This window comes from Dendrobium catenatum, unplaced genomic scaffold (assembly GCF_001605985.2).
Source record: "Dendrobium catenatum unplaced genomic scaffold, ASM160598v2 original_scaffold_181437, whole genome shotgun sequence".
Lineage (NCBI taxonomy): Eukaryota > Viridiplantae > Streptophyta > Magnoliopsida > Asparagales > Orchidaceae > Dendrobium > Dendrobium catenatum.
This window is the reverse complement of record NW_021499856.1, coordinates 249,125-267,432: the sequence shown is the minus strand read 5'-3', so window position 1 is coordinate 267,432 and position 18,308 is coordinate 249,125. Positions and strand designations below refer to the sequence as shown.

The window sequence follows — 18,308 nt, the reverse complement described above, 5'->3', positions numbered from 1 at the left end:
TTGCTCGGTATTGCTTTGCAAAAATGAGAAATACCGCTCTGTGAAGATCAATACCATGCAAATACCGAGTTGTACCGAGTTTTTTTACAACTCGGTACAACTTGATACAACTTAGTATTTGCTCGGTATTGCTAGGGATTTGCTCTGTATTGCTAGGTATTTGCTCGGTATTGCTAGAAAAAACTCGGTACAACTCGGTATTTGCTCGGTATTTGCTAGGTATTGCTCGGTATTGATTATTGCCGAGCAAAATCGACCAATATCTAACAATACCGAGCAATCTTGGGTCCGTTTCGGGTCGGGTTGTCGGGGCGCGCGGTAAATAATAAAAATGCGTGGCGCGATTCTACTGGCGGCCGAACGTAAAGTTGCGTACGTTCACCGGACCAAATAAAAGTTCGTGCTTTTCAAGGTCTTAGTCACTGATAAGGACTTACAAACACAAATACCTGTTAAAAAAAAATGCTGAGATTTTCTCAATAGGATCTGTGGTAACAAAGTATTATTACATAGACTACTCTCCAAAAAAAAAAAAAACTTAAAAAGAAATATAAGTTTACATTTACAGCTACATGAAAATCAATTCTAGCATAAAAAAACATGATAAAGCACTGAAAATGGCACCAAGTTATTTCTGTAATTACTAGGTTTCAGCTTGTCCAAATGGAAAAACAATTAAAATGTTCCATAAAATATATCAATAACACACCGAACTAATCACAGATGAATAAACTTTTAACATCTGACTCACACAGAAAGGCTTCAAAACAGTAGCCAATCTCAATGCACTTGCTATATAACTCTTATTGTGAAAATGATGAATTTAATCTAAATTGACTGGAGAGATCAAAAGAAAAAACAACTGTGATCTAATGACACAGTAACTCTCTCACCTAAACAACTGCCGCAGCACTCTAATTTCTCAAGAGTTTGCGAAGAAATACCACAACAAAAGTTCATTTTCCAATTCTGAATTTTACATGAAATCATAATCATCAGCTGCATCATCATAAGTTGCAGAAACCATATCATCATCTGGCTTATCCACATGCAGCTGTTTCTTCTTTGCACCTGCCAGTTCAGTGTTAACAAATACAAAGGATATTTACATACAACACTTAAAATTATATATTTACTCACGTAACACTCAATTTATTATATAGTATTAAAAAAATCTCTCATCACAAGGGGAAATTATTGGGTTCGAACACCGGACGCCATCCAGAGCCCAATGAAAATACGTCACATCACCCCCTACTCGGTACTAAGCTTGGTACTGCAGTACTGCTCAGTACCGAGCTCGGTATTGCTCGGTATTGGATAACGTGGCTGCACCTGATTGGTCTCCGGACGGTAAGTTGTGTGCGCTGTCCGAACCCAATAATTTCGCCATCACAATGGCCGGTCAAGGCGAAATCCTCTTTATCTTCACACACCATTGGTCCCATCAATGCCTTTTCCCATACGAGATCTCATCGACACTTCCTTATTTTTTCTTCGTCGTCAAGGCTCCTTCTCAGGCTATCAATTCTATTGATCCCCCAATAACCAATAAGATATAGTTGCGGCTTACTTGCATTTTCATTTTCTTCATCATCAAGGATTTTGGGATGTTTGAGTTGGAGTAGAAGGGGGAAATCAGGTAGTGTGGGATTACAAGTTAACAGAGTGGTAGTTTGATAAAAAGGAAATATTGGGTTAAATATGTAAACATGATAATTTTTTAAAGTATTAAGCGTGTAAATCTCCCAAACACAAATCAGCAACTGCAACATTAAACAGGCTTCAATAAATTCTTACCTTGTTTCTTCTTTCCAACATTGGCTTCTTTCTCGGCCTTAAGTTTCTCATTTGCAATGGCTGTTACAGAGGACGCTATCTCCTTAGCATCTGCTGTCTTCAGTGAGGTCATGGAATGCCTCATGACTGCTTTCAATAGCCCAATATAATGAAAACTTTTCTGATGAATTACAGCAATGGGTAGAGGTCATAAGAGAGGGTGCTTGCTATGTTTCTGTATGATATTTTGATCAAATTCAGAACAAAAAAAGGGTACCTCATAAGAACGAATTTTTTGAGAAAGCAGCTCCGCATACTCCATAAAATCATTCTCTGACTTTGGGATAAAATTGTCAAGAGATTTTTCATCGCCCTTTCTTGCAAACAACTCTGTTGTTGACTTGTAATCAGCCTCCTCTACAAGTCTAATAAAGAAGGTAAGTTATTAGAAAAGATCATAAGCTGACAAAATGTGCAGGGATCTGAGATGGAGAACAGGACCAAGATTTACCTTTGTTGTCGAAGTTTCTCCGCCACAGGATCTGCAAGAACATCAGCTTCTTTAATTGTCTTGGTCTCAGACGGCTTTACTTTCTTGCCAGCATCCTTGGTGGTTTTTGATACAATTTTTTTTTCTGCAACTGATTCTTTCTTCGGTGCCTGTGAAAGAACCATTAAAATACAATAGAGAAATTAGATCTGCAATTGCCAAAGTGGATATGTTCTAATTCTTGTCTCTTCCAAACCTAGCAACAGATCAGCAAACTTTGCATGAGCGACAAACTGCAAGTTTCTCCCAAAAAACCTCAGAGCCCGTTTATAAATGCAATTCAGGCACCAACGGAAGAAAAAACAAATGCAATCCAGTAAGAAGGTGCTAGCTTAAAATCAAGTTAAAACCTTAAGAGCCATCTTTTAGGGCTATAAATGAAGAGGACGACAACCCTGAGGATAAACTCACCTTTGCGGTATCATCTTCTTCATCTTCCCATGATTCTTTCACATCTTCTTCATCTACATCCTCATCATCCCACAAGCCTTTAGTTTGCTCCTTCTTAATCCCAAGCACTTTGGGTTCAAACTCTTCTTCATCTGAAATAAAAACTTTTATTGGAATGATGGAACTACACTGAATTAAGTTAAGACCTAACATCTGTACCAACAAAATCTCAGGAGAATACAAATTCGTCAACATAAATAATTTTACAAAATCAAAGCAGAGTTTCTAACAGCAAGATCTGACAGGAAGGGTAAATCAAAGAACTTATTAAAGTCTGCTCTGATGCATCAGTTTGGCTAAAATTTCTACATCTCTAAATAATTTGTCTTTGCTATGTCAGACATATCATTTTTTTTCTTAATAGCAAGCCTATTATATATAAATCATCAGAAATAATAGTTTTTGTTTTGCTTATAACCCTTTTTGCACGGCTTTTAACTTTTTTTAAAATTAAATATAGGATCCCATATATTTTTATCTGCTAATTCATACCCATCATGAGTCCCCTCACAGTTCATTCTATTAAAGAATCTGTATCCATGTGAATCACCCTCAAAAATCATCATTTCTCCTAGATATACATTCTATTAGTTTATATATCTCTTCTGATATTTGATTTTGCAAAAAATCAACTAATCCAACTCTTGCCAAATGGAGATACCTATCAATTTCATACTAAGCTGTTTTATAAGATATGTTAGTTTGTTTTATAATCCATTAAAACTATGAAATATATGAGATGCTTTGAACATAGTATATATGATCGTTTGCATACCCTTTTCTGTTAAGCAGCTAATCAACGAACATAACTTTGGAAAATATTCAAGACTCGTGGAAATTCATTAACCGAAGATTTTTAAGCTCAGAATACGAGCTTGTTCAAATAATCAATTGCAAAGATTTTTATGTTCAGAATACAATTACGACAAAAGAGCACAATACGCAGATTCAATGCAACATGAGGACGTCTAACAGATTATTGAGCAGCAAAACAAAAGATTTATTCAGTGAATGAACTGAAAAATTTAAAAAAAAAAAAAAGAAAAATTTAAAAAAAAAAAAAAAAGGTATTAACGGTAAATAGAAATCGGGCTTACCCCAATCTGCCATACTTTTTTTTATTTCACCTTGTCCAATGAAGTGCTCCCTCTAATAGCTTATGGTATAAGAACAATTCAATTATGCGAGCTAAGCCTAAAAACATATCAAGGGAAAATTAATCAAATTTATCCAAAATTTTATTATTAATAATAAAATAAATCTAATTCAATTCCCAAATATCATAAAAAACAAGCAGCCAAAAAAGAAAAAAAGCCTACAGAAGGATGAAAACCAGGTCAAGGTCCGGCAAATGTTCTATTCATTCAATGTCACAGACATAAATTTATAGTTAGGATGTATGCTTGCTTTAACATCCTCCAAGGCAAAAAAAAAAGGTGGAAATAGTAAATAGTTAGGACAGCTATTAGGATGCTGACAAAAAATAGCAGCCATGTCAATATGAATAAGTGAAAAATTAGAACAAATATCAAACATGCCAGTTTGATGCGCACAAGAAAATAAAATTTGAGTTACACGTACAGCTACGTTAGATGTTTCAGCATCAAGTACATAAAACACATTCCAAAAAAACACGATGCCTAAGGCTGACATCTAAGTGGACTACAACAGTGGCTTTAATCATCACACACGAATTAATAGATACAGAATGCTTTTAAATCTCCTCAAGGATTGTTCATCTTCAGATGCATCTGCAATTATTTAACAATTCATAATATTGCAGGCAAGAATGTACACGCCCAGACAAAATATGTATAAACATTGCTCCAAGACTTCAGATTTTTTTAGGGGCTGTTTGGTTGCCTGAATTAGGAGGGTAAAGTAAAACAACTACATGTATTTACTAAATTAAGGTGTTTGGTTAATTTTGAGCGGAACAAACGAAACCCATCCGATGCATTAGGCGTGTAATAAGGAGGCTGTTTTGCGGGAATTAGAAACCCGCTCGTATCGAGCGGGTTATAAATTCGCTGGACAATGGCGTCGTTGCTGTTCGGCTTCATTGCTTCGCAGGTGGTGTAAGATTGCACGAGAGGGTGGTGTAAGATTGCACGAGAGGGTTCTTCGGCTCCTTTGTTCTTCTCAGACTTCGCGCGACGACGACGTTCCCTTTGTCCGATCGGAAATTGCGCCATTTTCATCGGAGGTAAGGACGGGAGATCGAGTTAACATCGTCGTTGATGTTCGGCTTCATTGCTTCGCACGAGGTGTGAGATTGCACGAGGAGAAAGGGTATGGCGGAGATCGAGAACAGGAAGAAGGTGTCGCCGGAGGAGGAGCATCCCCGTAAGGCATTCGGCTTGGCGGCGAAGGATTCATCCGGCGTGCTCTCCCCCTTCAATTTCTCCAGAAGGTATCTATAATAACGTGACTAACATCCCTCCTTTTCTTTTCCATTTCGATTTATTTGTACTGTGTCAGAGAATCGATGACTAATCTGGTATTGGATGGATTGGAAGAACCCGATGAAGCTGAGCTTCAACCGGCGATGCTGTTGTTTGTTCGTCGACACCACGAGTGAGCGAGTGAGCTACAGCTATTTCGCTCTCGTATTTGTGGCCGTTCTTTATATCGTTTTTATTTTTCTCTGTTTTGGAATAGTCGGCGTTAATTCTTGAGGCTTTTCTACTTTTCTTGAGGAGTAATGATAATTGTTGCTCAAAGAGAAATGGTAAAATCATGTGAAAAAATTGAGATTAGTGGATGGTTACATAATATCTTGAAATGAAAAAATATCCCATAAAAAAACATTTTTTGTGTATAAATCTTTGCGAGTTTACATTTATATCCAAATTTGGCGTCCACTCTAGAAGAAAATGAATGAACTGTTTGATATACTATTATAGGTTTGATTTAAACAAGATTTAGCTAAAGACTTCGTTTGCAAGACTTAGAAACTGCTTTAAGAAGCACTAAGAAAGCCCTCCCAATCGAAGCCTAAATCTTATCAAACAGAATTTTGGAGGCTTCATGTGGCCGCAAGAAAACAGCCTCTAAATCCTCATGTTTTGATAAATCCTGTTTTAGCCATGTTATTGATTAAATCCAGGACATACTAAATCCTACCATTGGCAGGATTTAACGGATTTCTTCCTTTCAGAAATTTTAAATCCTAAAATAATTTATCAAGGTTTAGCACAATTTAGTTTTTGTCATTACCAAATAAGTTTAATATTTGAATGTTTACCAGATTTATCAATTTGAACTTGTAAGGTTTATTATATGCTATTTGAGTTGAATCATGCTTATATTCAATTGTCCTTGAATGAGGAAGAGAAGAATTTGGATTTTCAGAAGCTGGAAGGATTTATGTTCCTCAAACAATTATATGACAAGATTTAGTCTAAATCTTGCAATTAGCAGCCCCAAAGTAATCATATAGTGAAAGATTGATAACTCTTTATAAATCTATCATGTAATTGGATATAGTTAGATACCATTGAATTGAAATCATGATTACGTATTTTTGTTTCAGAAACTTCTATGACATAAGTAGAAGTATATTATCTATACTTATTTCCAAAAAAACAATTCAATACCATTTTTAGTTTTTCATATATAAAATTTTCCAGATCAATATTAGTCCAGTTAAAGACAATACTCAATGGCCTAAATTAAAAAGCTGTTTTAATAAGCAATAAAAAATCATCCCAAATGAAACTTTAATTGCATGGGCATGTTTAATATTATCATCTGAAATACACAAATTATAATGACAAAAAAAAATATTACAAATGCACTGTTTTTACTTTATTCTGGATATATCTAACCAAACAAAAGAAACACTTCTCCTGCGTTTATTTTGCAGACAACCAAACAGCCTCAAAGTATTTGGAATGCACTACATTTACTTTACACTGCATTTGCTTTACATTGCGTTTACTTTGCAGGCAACCAAACAGCCCCTTAGTTCATTTGTTTTTAGATGCTAGTGAAATTAAATGCAAGAGTTATTAAGTAATCGTTATTATCTATCAGATGCAATATGTTTGTGTTAGACCTGCCCACCCAGCACAAGACTGGCCCGGGCCTACACGGAGGCGGAACAACATGTGCGGCGTGATCTTGGAGATCCAACAACACCGATTAGGAAAGTTTTGAGAGAAATTTAGGAGGGAAATTTGAATATAGATGCTGTCGAGAGATTTCCTTCTGGATTATACACATTAAGGAGTACATTTTTCTAAGGTTAGGGCATGCTTTTTGTGGACTGATTTTTGGTGAGTTTTCTCGGTTCTATAGGAGTTTGGACTCTAGTTGACCACTAGAGAATTGGGAGAGCCATATCCTCCTCTCCAATTGAGGATTCTATTATATCTTTATTGTTTTCTGCATTTTTCATATATAAAGATTGTTGTGAGTTGTTGTGTGATCGTTGTATGCTGATTTTTACTTGAACCATATCCATTGTCTATCAAATTGGCATCAGAGCTTGTCGATCTATAGGGCTGCAAGCGAACCAAACGTTCGACGAGCTACTCGTTGTTCGGTTCGATTAAAGCTCGTTTGTGATCGTTTAATTAACTAAACAAACAAACTTGAATAATATTCTAAATACTCGATTCTTAAATAAACAAACTTGAACACTAATGCGTTCAGCTCATTTATGTTCGCGAACAACATCATTTGAAGTTCGTGAACAAGCTCAACATTAAGCTCGATCAAAGCTTGATTCATGTTCAATTTTGAACTCGTGAATAAGCTCGATAAAAATAATAAATATTTGACTATAAAATTAATAAATATAAATAATCATTGTCTTTGTTACATAGACAATTGCTTTTATTACAAACATGTTTGCTCAAAGATATGTTCATGAACGTGTTTGTTTGATAGTTCAAAACAATTCGTTGAATATGTTCGCGAACAAGCTTGATAAGCACTAAACGAACGAACATGAACTGAACATGAACCGAACATGAACACTCATAAATTTAAATGAACCAAACATGAACACAAATAATAAAGCTCGAACAAACATGAACCAAACTTGAACAAGCTGATATTAAATGAACACAAATATGAACACTCACATACTCAGCTTGGCTCGGTTCGTTTGCAGCCCTATCGATCTAGGGTACCAATGGCCAGAAGGAAAGTGGAAGTTTTGGAGGAGGAACTAGGCCAATTGAAATCAGATTTTGTGGAAAAAATTTATAATTTTGAAGGCTAATTTGCATCAGTCCATAAGAAGATAGATGGGAGTTCGCCGACATGGAAAAAATGTTGAAAAATTTATTGGAACCCTAATCCGCTTATGGGAAGGAAAGAACAGAGCCTGTCTCTAGGGATGAGATGAATATTGGGTATAAGAAAAAGGGTGTTGATTTTGCAAGAAGAGGGGTAGATTATGAGCATAGGGGTGCTGATTTTGAAAGGAGTAGACGAGATTTTGAATAAGGATTTGGGTACAAGCGCAAAGGGGAAGATCAGGATGCTTGGGAGTACCTACCTTTTGGGGAATGGGAGGCTACGGAGGATTCAGGGGAAACGGAGACGATCCAAAGGGTAAGGAAGCTGAAGATGCCTATCTGTGATGTCGAGGACGCTCAGGAGGTGGATCTATAAGGTAGAGAGGTATTTCGCCGTCAACCAGTTGATAGAGGAGGACAAATTGATGAAGACTGGTCTATTTTTGGAAGGGAAAGCATTGACTTGATACTAGTGGAAGAACATGTGGCGACCCATTAGGAGATAGAGGGAGTTAAAGGAATGCTTACTAGAACGTTTTCGAACCAATAGGAGAGGGTACTTCTATGAGTAATTCCTCGCCCTAACGCAGGAGGGTTCTGTTGTAGAGTATCGTGATAGGTTTGAGTACCTAGCTAGCCGATTGGATCGGCTTTCTAAGGCGATGCTGGAGGGGAACTTCATAAAGGGACTCAAGCCCGAGATCCGAGTGGCTGTTAGAATGATGAGGTCGCGTGACTTAGGAGAGGCTATGGAGCTTGTGCAGTAGGTGGAGGATCAAAAGTAATTGGAAAGGGGAGCCAAAATGCAGCAGCTCAGAAGGCTTGTACAGGATGACCACCACTATCTTAGCTCCCAAGGGACCAACACTAGGAAGCCTACGTGAGGCCCTAAAAGAGAAGCTTAGAGGAGGGGGATTCATAGGAAACTTTAAAAATCTCACTGAGGAGTTGAAGGAGAAGTGAGCAAAGAGATTGTTTTCCAGATCTGATAAAAGTACACGGTGGGGCATAGGTGCAAGGACTGAACTCTTTAGGTCCTCACCATCTGTGATGAAGACGAAGCTGAGGAAGGAGCTACGAGTGAGATAGTGGTAGAGGAGAAGCTACATCTTGACATGGATGAGGAAGGAGGATGTCTCGAACACTGCTTTTAGGACACATGAGTGGCATTAAAAGTTCTTAGTAATGCCATTCAGGCTCACAAACACCCCTGCCACTTTTCAGTCGCTCATGAAGGAGTTTAGGCAATATTTCAAGAAGTTTGTGTCGATTTTCTTTGATGACATACTAGTGTATAGTAGGTCGATAGGGGAGCACTTGGAGCATGTTAGGATGGTCTTGGAAGTACTTCAAAAGCACCAACTTCAGACCAACTTGAATAAGTGTTGTGTTGCACAGGAGAGGGTGTAGTACTTAGGGCATGTGGTCTCTCGAGTTAGGATGGCCACATATCAGACCAAGATTAAGGCAATACTGAAATGAACTCTATGTCAAAATCTAAGAGATCTGAGGCAGCTACAAAGGCTTTTAAGAGTTAGAAGAAAGTCATGACCATAATACAAATTTTACCCAATTGGACATCAGTCAGATCTTTGTGGTTGAGATGAATGTATCAGGATATGGGTTAGGGGTCGTGCTCATGCACAATCACAGACTCAACGTTTTAAAAGGCGAATTCGGGAATCGAGGCGTTTTGGCTAAGCGAGGCGAGGCGTAAGCCTCGAGGCGGATCGAGGCGTAAGCCTCAAAAATTATAAAAATAAAACAATTTAAAATTATGAATAATGACAAAAATGTCAACGTTTTAACAACGCTCCGTACCGAGCATGTACCGCTCCGTACCGAGCATGTACCGCTCAATACCGAGCATATACTGCTCGGTACCGAGCGTGTACCTAGTGGTACCGAGCATATACCGCTCAATACCGAGCATATACTTGCTCGGTACCGAGCGGTGCTGGCTCGGTACCGAGTATGTACCTAGCAGTACCGAGCATGTACTGAGCTGTACCGAGCTTATACCGGTACCGAGCATGTACTGAACGGACGAATGAAAGAAAGCTGAATCAGGAGTTATTCAAGCTTTCGTTACTGCACCTCAAAGTCAAGGCCACAACACCGCTCACCTGCTCTTCCGACCTAACCGAGGCCTGAACGTTTCCTACACTCACAACTTCGGCTTCATTTCCTGCTTTCGAAATCGTTATTGCTTTTGGATTTGTTTCCTACGTCGTCTCCTTCTGACTTCGTCTCCTACACTCACGGCTTCGTCTCTTTCCCTCATGGCTTCACCTCTAGTTCGCCTTTCAATTCTCACAGGAAGCCCTAATCCTATACACGAATACACAAACACGAATCGGCTGCGTCGTATTTACATATATACCAAAGAAAAAATTTCGAGGCGGTGCCTCATACTGCCTCGAGGCGTTACGCTCTAATGCCTATGCCTTGTGCGAAAAAATCGTAGGCTTCGCTGGATGGTTCGAGGCGTAAGCCCTGATACACATGACTTCCGCCTCGACTTGAGGTGCGACTCAATGCGGACGCCTTGTCCGCTTTTTTAATGGTTGCACAGACCCATAGCCTACTTCAACCAAGTGTTGATAGCCAGAGCTAGGTTGAAGTTAACCTATGAGAGGGAATTGATGGCAATTGTATTAGCCAATCAGAAGTGGCGACCATACTTGTTGAGTCGGAATTTCATTGGCAGGAAGGACCAGAGGAGTTTAAAATCTTGCTAGAGCAAAGGACGGTGGCTGAGGAGCATCAGAGGTGACTGTCTAAGCTGTTGAGCTATGATTTTGTAACCCAATGCAGGTCAGGATTAGAGATAAGGAGGTTGATGTCTTATTGAGATGTGTTGGGAAGCTCCAGAGATGGCCATTTCAATACCACTGATGGTAGATTGGGGGGAATCAAAGAAGAAAATGTGCAGGATAAGGAGCTGAGAAAGATTATGAGGGATCTACTAAGGATGAGAGCAGCTACCAAGGTTATTCCTTTGAAGGAGAGAGACTATTGTACAAAGGGAGGTTTGTGATGCCACAAACCTCAATTCATATTCAGCACTTACTGCATGAATTCCATGGGAGCACGATTGGAGGCCATTCGGGGGTGAAAAAGACATACAAAAGGTTGGCAACAGAATTGTATTCGAAAGGGATGCATAAGGATGTCAAGATGGTGGCCAGGTGTGAGGTATGAAAGAGGAACAAGTACATGGTTATGGCTCCAGGGGGACTAATTCAAACCTTGGCTCTTCCAGATAGAGTGTGGGAAGAGGTTACCATGGACTTCATTGATGGGCTACCATGATCTGAGGGGTGCACGGTGATTTTGGCGGTGGTTAACAGGTTGAGTAAGTATACTCACTTCATTCCCTTACAACATCTTTACACGACAGTCACAATAGCTGTAACATTCATTAGAGGTGATTAGATTGCATGGAATCCCGAAGCCGATAATATCTAATAGAGATAAGGTATTTCTCAGTCAATTCTAGAAGGAGATGTTCAGGCTGCAATGAACACTTCTCAAGAGAAGTACCGCTACCACCCTTAGAAAGATGAACAGACGGAGGTAGTCAATAGAAGCTTGGAGATTTACCTGCGATGTTTTGCTTCAGAGACACCTTGGTTGTGGGCCAAGTGGCTAGCGTAGGCAGAGTACTGGTACAATACTTTATATCACTTATCTTCTCAGATGAGACCCCTTTTAAAGTGTTGTATGGAAGAGACCCTCCACACTTGGTGTATTTTGGGCAAGGGAGCATGCCAGTCTCTTCAGTAGAGCAGCACTTGGAGAAAAGAGATGAAGTGTTAGAGGAATTGAAGATACACCTGTAGAAAGCTTAGCAAATTATGAAAAAACAAGTGGATGGGCACATGAAAGACATCCAATTCGTGGTTGGGGATAGAGTATTCTTATAGCTCCGCCCTTACAGATAGAGGACAATAGCGAATTGGAGGAATAAAAAGGTGGAACAAACATACTTTGGCCCCTACAAGATATTGGAAAGGATCGGGTCTGTGACATATCGATTGAGGTTATCCCCAATGGCTATCAGATACCCAGTGTTCCACATCTCCTAGTTGAGGAGTGTTATATGCAGCTAGTTCACAGTTACTAGCGACCCTAATAGAGAATATAGAGGTGGTGTTAGAAGCACTGGAGTTAAAGGAGATGTGACAGGGAGAGTGAGAGATCAAGGAAGTGTTGATCAAATGAAAACACCTACCCGACTAGAGACCATGTGGGAATAATACGAGATGGTGAAGTATCAATTTCCATCATTCCACCTTGAGGACAAGATGGATCTTTGGGAGGGAGGTATTGTTAGATCGGCCTGAGTCTACACAAAGCAGAACAAAGTTACGCCTCTCGTGTGTGTCGCTCGATCCACGGGATCCAACGGCGCCAGTTAAGAAAGTTTTGAGAGGAATTTAGGAGGAAAATTTGAATGGGCTGTTTAGAGATTTTCTTCTGGATTATATGCATTAAGGGGTATGTTTTCCTAGGGTTAGGGCATGGTTTTTGTGGACTGATTTTTGGGGAGTTTTTTTGGTTCTGTAGACATTTGGGCTCTAGTTGATGACTAGAGAATTGGGAGAGCCGGATCCTCCTCTCCAATTTAGAATCCTATTGTATCTTTAGTATTTTATGCATGGTCTATCCATAAAGATTGTTGTGTGTTGCCCTTCCAAAATGTGTAATTGTTGTCCGCTAACTTTTGCTTGAACAGTATCCGTTCTCTATCAGTTTGGTCCAATGTTGTAGTGTTAAAGATGTAAATGTTACTTTGATTAATACTAACTGGCATGATGATATCTGTAAAGTTCAGGGGACCTGTGGGATATTGTCCTTATATTCTAACTGTTTACAAACTATTTTGTTTTGTTGTTGCAATCATTCAAGATCAGCTCAAGAACATTCAAGGAACGATTTGTTTAACAATTATCTTCGTGGATATTTATCCTTTCACTTTGAAAAAAAATAAATACAAATTATTCCTCCATTTACCTCCAAAAAAAATCATTTAATTATGCTAATACAAACTCTAAAACAGGAGATACGCAACAAGAACATTCAACGAACTACCCTAAGAAGATAAAGCTCAAAACAGTAAGTTTCTTTCCCCAGTAGCCAAAATGAATTCCTATTATTTTTTGCATATTTTTGCATATTTTTGCATATGTAAGTGTCAAAATACCGGCAAGCCTATGAAAATAATGATATCAATCAGAAACAAATTTACATGAAACAAAGCTAAAGTAATCTGAGAAAAATAGACCAAATTTGAGGATTGCTAAAATGATCAAGCCAAACAAACAAGGTTTCTAATAATGAACAAGAGGGGATGGTAAAGCCGTCGAAGCAAGTACACAAAGATAGATACAGTAGGAAAACAGGAGATCCTTGAAAAATGCTCCACCAAAAGTTTTAGGATAAACCCTAAAGACATGAACATAGAAGACGGAGAGCTAAAGCGGCGGCCAAAGCAAAATATTAAATGATGTGAGAGGCTATGGGGTAGAAAATGGTGATTTGAGCATGACTGCAGGTTTGATTTTAGATGACAAGAGCAAAACTATTTTACAAAATAAAACATAGAACATGCCCCAACATAGCTAAGAAAATAAGGAATGCCAAGTTATACATGTCAATATGACCAAGTCTATCGCACTCGAAATACTAAGCCTCCCTATAAAGGCCAAAGGCAATGTTACTCACCAGCACTGTGGAAGAAGAAGAAGAAACTAGGATCACATTGCAATAGTCATGGTTTAAAATTGCGCAATATGAGGCTCGCCTTGAGGCCCGCCTTTGCGCAATTCCAGTAAAAAACGCCTCAATGCTTACGCCTCGAGTTTTTTTATGAGGCTTGCGCCTCAACTTGGTTGAGGCCCGCATTGAGGCCAGCCTCGCCTCACTGGCATGAGGCTTACGCCTCACGCTATATATATTAAAACTTACATAAATCTTGAAGTAAATGTCCGACATTGGACTCTATAGGAGAGGAGGAAGGGGAGATAGCAGTTCACCATAATAATGATTCAAATGAAGAACCCCTTATTGATGACAGTGCTGATGACTTATGAGTTCTTATGTGATATGTTATTGCTATTTTAATGAAAAGAATACTAGGATTTAAGAAAGATAGAATTTTGAGTTGAACTATATTTCATGTTGTCTTATTATTGAAATTAGGAAAGCCGTCTCAAATAAAACCTTAATTTGACTTGAAGGAAAAAATCAATATGCAATATGTCATCAATGGAAGACATTAAACTAATAACAACGTATAAGAGTGTTGAAATAATTAGCCATTAAAGAATTTGTGTTGTTTAGGCTATGCTAAGTTGCTTTGAGGCCTGTAAATTATGCTTGATTGTTAGGGTGAATTTGAGACGGCTGCAGCTGTCGGTAAAACATGTTGTGAAGTTGGTGTACAGAAAGCTGCTTTTTGAAGTTACTGTACATAAATCATTATATTTTGTTTGGATAGTATAACTGTCAAACTGCTGTGCTGCACCTGTATGCGAATAAATTACCGTACTACCCTTATATATATTAATATGAAAAAAATTTGTATAAATATACATTTTTTTTCTATTCACGTACATAATACAAACTAACAATGTTAAACTATTATTTTATCCACTTTAAATATCAAAGTTCTCTAATTTTATTTTGATAATGTTATATCATATTTTGAAGTAAATTTTAAATTTTTTTTTTTAAATGACGAAAAAATCCAATCTGCTCCCTCATCTCCACAATCTCCTCATCCCTCACCGTCACCGCCTCCAAACCCTCTCCACGCACCAGCGTCGCTGCCGCCTTCTCCGTCATCTCCACCATATCCACCACATAAGCCATCAATCTCCCCTCCTCCCCCTTCCCTTTCCCCCTCATCGCTTCCATCACATTCACCGCCATCCCCACATAATTAACCCCATGCAATCCAATCAAAATCCTCAATTCTGATCCGACATTGCAGTATTGCAACCCCATCTGGAAGCTCCGGTGACGAGGACGTCTTCCGCGGTGGACCCGGCAGATTAGATCCTCGTTCTCATACAAGGTAAGAGAGTCGTGGAAAGCAGAGGTAGAGGAAGATCGTCGGCGACTTCGTCGGCGGCGGCGGCGGAGCCGAAGTGGGCGGCGGTTTCGACTTACTGCCGGCGACATGGAGTGAATCGGGGGGTCGTTCAGTGCCGGAAAAGGTGGAGCAATCTCGCCGGAGATTATAAGAAGATAAAGGAGTGGGAGATCCGGCGAGAGATAAGAGGGGAGAGGAAGGAGACGAAGGAAGCGGTGAGGGCGATTGGATTTTTTCGTCATTTACTTCCTTCAAAACGGCGGAAAGCAGCAACAGCAGCGGGACCGCGGGACGCAATGGAAGGTCGCGAGAAGCAGCAGCGGGCCGCAGAAAATTTTGTAACTTTGTTCTACCGCAATGCCCCAAACGCACATTTACTAAATTTTTCTGAAGCAAAGCAGCCGTGAAGCCGTCCCAAACGCACCCTAAGTAGTTGATCACGGCATATAAAGTTTAAACTATAGAGAATTGTCATTCATTCTTTTTCCCCCTACTAATACCATAGGTAAAATCAATTTATTTGATTTAAGTGGATTTCCTATGTTATCTGGATTTAATGTTCACGCATGTTGAATTTTGAATAATTCAAGATATTTTTCAATTGTATTGTTGATGATTTATGCTTTCTAAAAATGAATGCAGCGCAGTGTATGCCATGCACTTTGGCTCCAATAAACCTTCTCACCTATCTCCATAACATATAATTTAAATGAGTAACACTAACACTGTAATTTGGAGTCTAGAAACGGAAAAAAAATATTAAAGTATTTACTCCCTTGGTTGGGAGTAAATGATTAGCAAAAAGAAAAAGAATATAGAAGAGAAAACTTTCTTTACAAACCCAAAATCTTTTCTCTCCAAAACTGAGCAAAAAAATTTTAATAGAGAATTTTGAATTAGTAAAATTTCAACAACACCTAAACTAACCTTACATCAATGCAATAGTGGAATTTATTCCCACCAATCCATAGTACTTTCTCAAAACCTGCGATATAACTTGCACCCTGTGATTCCAACAACTTATCTATGTTTCAAAAAAAAAAAATCAACGGAACCTAATTGTAGGTGATAACATCTAAAACACCAAAAAAATGGTGTACAACCAACTATAGATGGAGCATTCATCAAGCATTTAGTACACAACAAATTCCTCATGTCAATTGAGAAACTCTTTTTTTTAAACATCAGGCGGCTTTTTCCAGTTGCAAGACCAGCAAGGCCATGATGAACACCCAATTATCAACTTGGATCAAGATATGTCACCATCAAATAATTTTTAAATATAAAACATATGCTTAGTCACCTTAATGAAAATCTGCTTTCAAGTGAGGGAGAGTGGAATGCGAGAGGCCTACATCCCAATAAGAAACGTTATTGACCATATAGAAAGTGAAGAGTACGAAATAATTGGAGGAGAAGAAACCTACCGCCCTCGTCGGAGGAAGCTAGGGCGAGTGAAGCAAAATCGGAGTAGGCGGCTGAGTCCCGATAAGAAGAAACGTTATTGATGTTATAGAATCTGAAGAGTTCAAAATAATTGGAGGAGAAGAAACCTACCGCCGTCGGAGGAAGCTAGGGCGAGGTAAGCCAAATCGGAGTAGGCGGCTGAGAGGAGCGCGCTAGGGCTTGTGCAAGTAGAAGAGCACGGAAGAGGCGAAGGCCACAGAAGTAGTGAAATAGTAGGTAACGGATGGAAAATTTTATTAAGCGGCGAAGGCCCAAAAGAAGAGGCGAAGGAACTACCGCTTTGACGTTTCTTCCTCAGGTGAAGGATGAAGAAGGTTTCCGCACAGACGAGGAAAGGGAAGGTGATCGGTAATTGTAAGAAGCTAGGGTTTTCTCAGCGGCATAAGTAGACCAGCGTGGGCCGACCTTTCGGTTCCTTGTTTTTTTTTTTTTTTTTGGGAAATTCTTATTCTCTTATACATACAACGTATTTTTTCGTTATAGAACTACTACTAATTTAATATTTCTCGGCATAACCGCCACCAATTATATAAAAAAAGAAGTATATCTAAAAACTTATTAGGATAAAATGAATATGCTATAGGTGTTTTAAATATACTAATTTTATTGTATCTGTATTAAATATACGTGAATAAAATTTTAAAAATAAAAATTCATATTACTCAATTAGGGTTGATTAATCAAGGGGTCTAACAAGTCCTAAAAATTCCTTGAAAATTTTGAGAGGTTCAAGATGTCTCTAAGTTTAAATTTTTTTTAAGTTTTCAAGTCAATCAGTGATCTATCGTAGCTCCTATAAATTTTTTAAGTTCGCTAGACGGGTCCTTAATTATTATCCTTAGGATGTCACTATGTTATATGGGTTTAAATTGAAGTTCACACGAACCCTCAAGGTAATAACTGCATGGTAACACAAAAAAATAGTAAACACATCATGTCCTTAGATCTAGGAGAGCCTAAACTAGGTGGTGGTGCACCCTACACATGCAAACTATGAATAACAAGAAAAGTAAATACACCTAATAAAGAAATTAGTTAATGATTGGGACTCAACCATCCATTAATCCACTCCCCCATGATTTCTCTTCACATATAGAACCTATGTCTAAAATTCCATTGGAATGGATCTCCCAAAATTATAATTTAATTATAAATAGTTTTTACATAATTTCAAAATATTTATAAATATAAATATATATATTTAAAAAATAAAGTAATTAAAAATAAGTCAATTCATAATACATAAGTATAGGGAGACCCACTGACCACCCTAGTATTTAGTTATTATAAAAAAAAAACCTTTTATATTTAAATAAATATAGTCATAATAATAATAATAAAATAATAGAACAGTAGCAAAATGATTTAGAACATTAGTTATTATTTATATAACTATAATTAGAATAATAACAATAATCTAATTAATAATTATAATTAAAAAAAGAGATAGAAAAAAAAAAGAAAATGGCTGTTTTAAAATAATTTTAAATATACCTGATATTTTGACCAAAAATAATTTTTACATTGTAGAGGCCGAGAATATGAATAAAACAAGGTATTGCGTATATTTTTAGGATTTATATTTGATTTATTATGATTTATTAAAGAATTATACATTTAAAAATAGATTTAAAATACAATTAAATCATTTAAACAGTGGTCGGGGCCCGCGGGACACGTGGCAAGCTCGGATTTGCGGGTTCAAACC

General features: G+C 38.1%; 1 protein-coding gene and 1 pseudogene across 2 annotated transcripts; one reads left to right on the top strand and one right to left on the bottom strand.

The window, feature by feature from the left end:
- Positions 1 to 606: 606 nt before the first annotated feature.
- Positions 607 to 17,005, bottom strand: LOC110111138 (eukaryotic translation initiation factor 3 subunit J). 2 transcript variants are annotated; one of them, XM_020842878.2, is made up of 9 exons: positions 16,691 to 17,005; positions 16,561 to 16,611; positions 16,437 to 16,484; positions 3,877 to 3,973; positions 2,741 to 2,871; positions 2,291 to 2,439; positions 2,057 to 2,204; positions 1,801 to 1,960; positions 607 to 1,071 (listed from the first exon to the last, which is right to left on the bottom strand). In XM_020842878.2, exons 4-9 carry the CDS (start codon positions 3,887 to 3,889, stop codon positions 977 to 979), a joined length of 696 nt encoding a protein of 231 aa, XP_020698537.1. In that variant the 5' UTR covers positions 3,890 to 3,973; positions 16,437 to 16,484; positions 16,561 to 16,611; positions 16,691 to 17,005; the 3' UTR covers positions 607 to 976. The 2 variants fall into 2 exon arrangements, with proteins under 2 accessions (XP_020698537.1, XP_020698538.1); XM_020842879.2 differs by lacking the exon at positions 16,437 to 16,484.
- Positions 5,074 to 16,426, top strand: LOC110111139 (annotated as a pseudogene).
- Positions 17,006 to 18,308: the final 1,303 nt, after the last annotated feature.

Coding starts and splice junctions, on each gene's coding strand:
- LOC110111138 (XM_020842878.2), bottom strand. Junction 2,440..2,740: donor AAGAAGATGATACCGCAAAG/GTGAGTTTATCC, acceptor GTTCTTTCACAG/GCACCGAAGAAAGAATCAGT. Junction 1,072..1,800: donor TGTTGGAAAGAAGAAACAAG/GTAAGAATTTAT, acceptor CTGAACTGGCAG/GTGCAAAGAAGAAACAGCTG.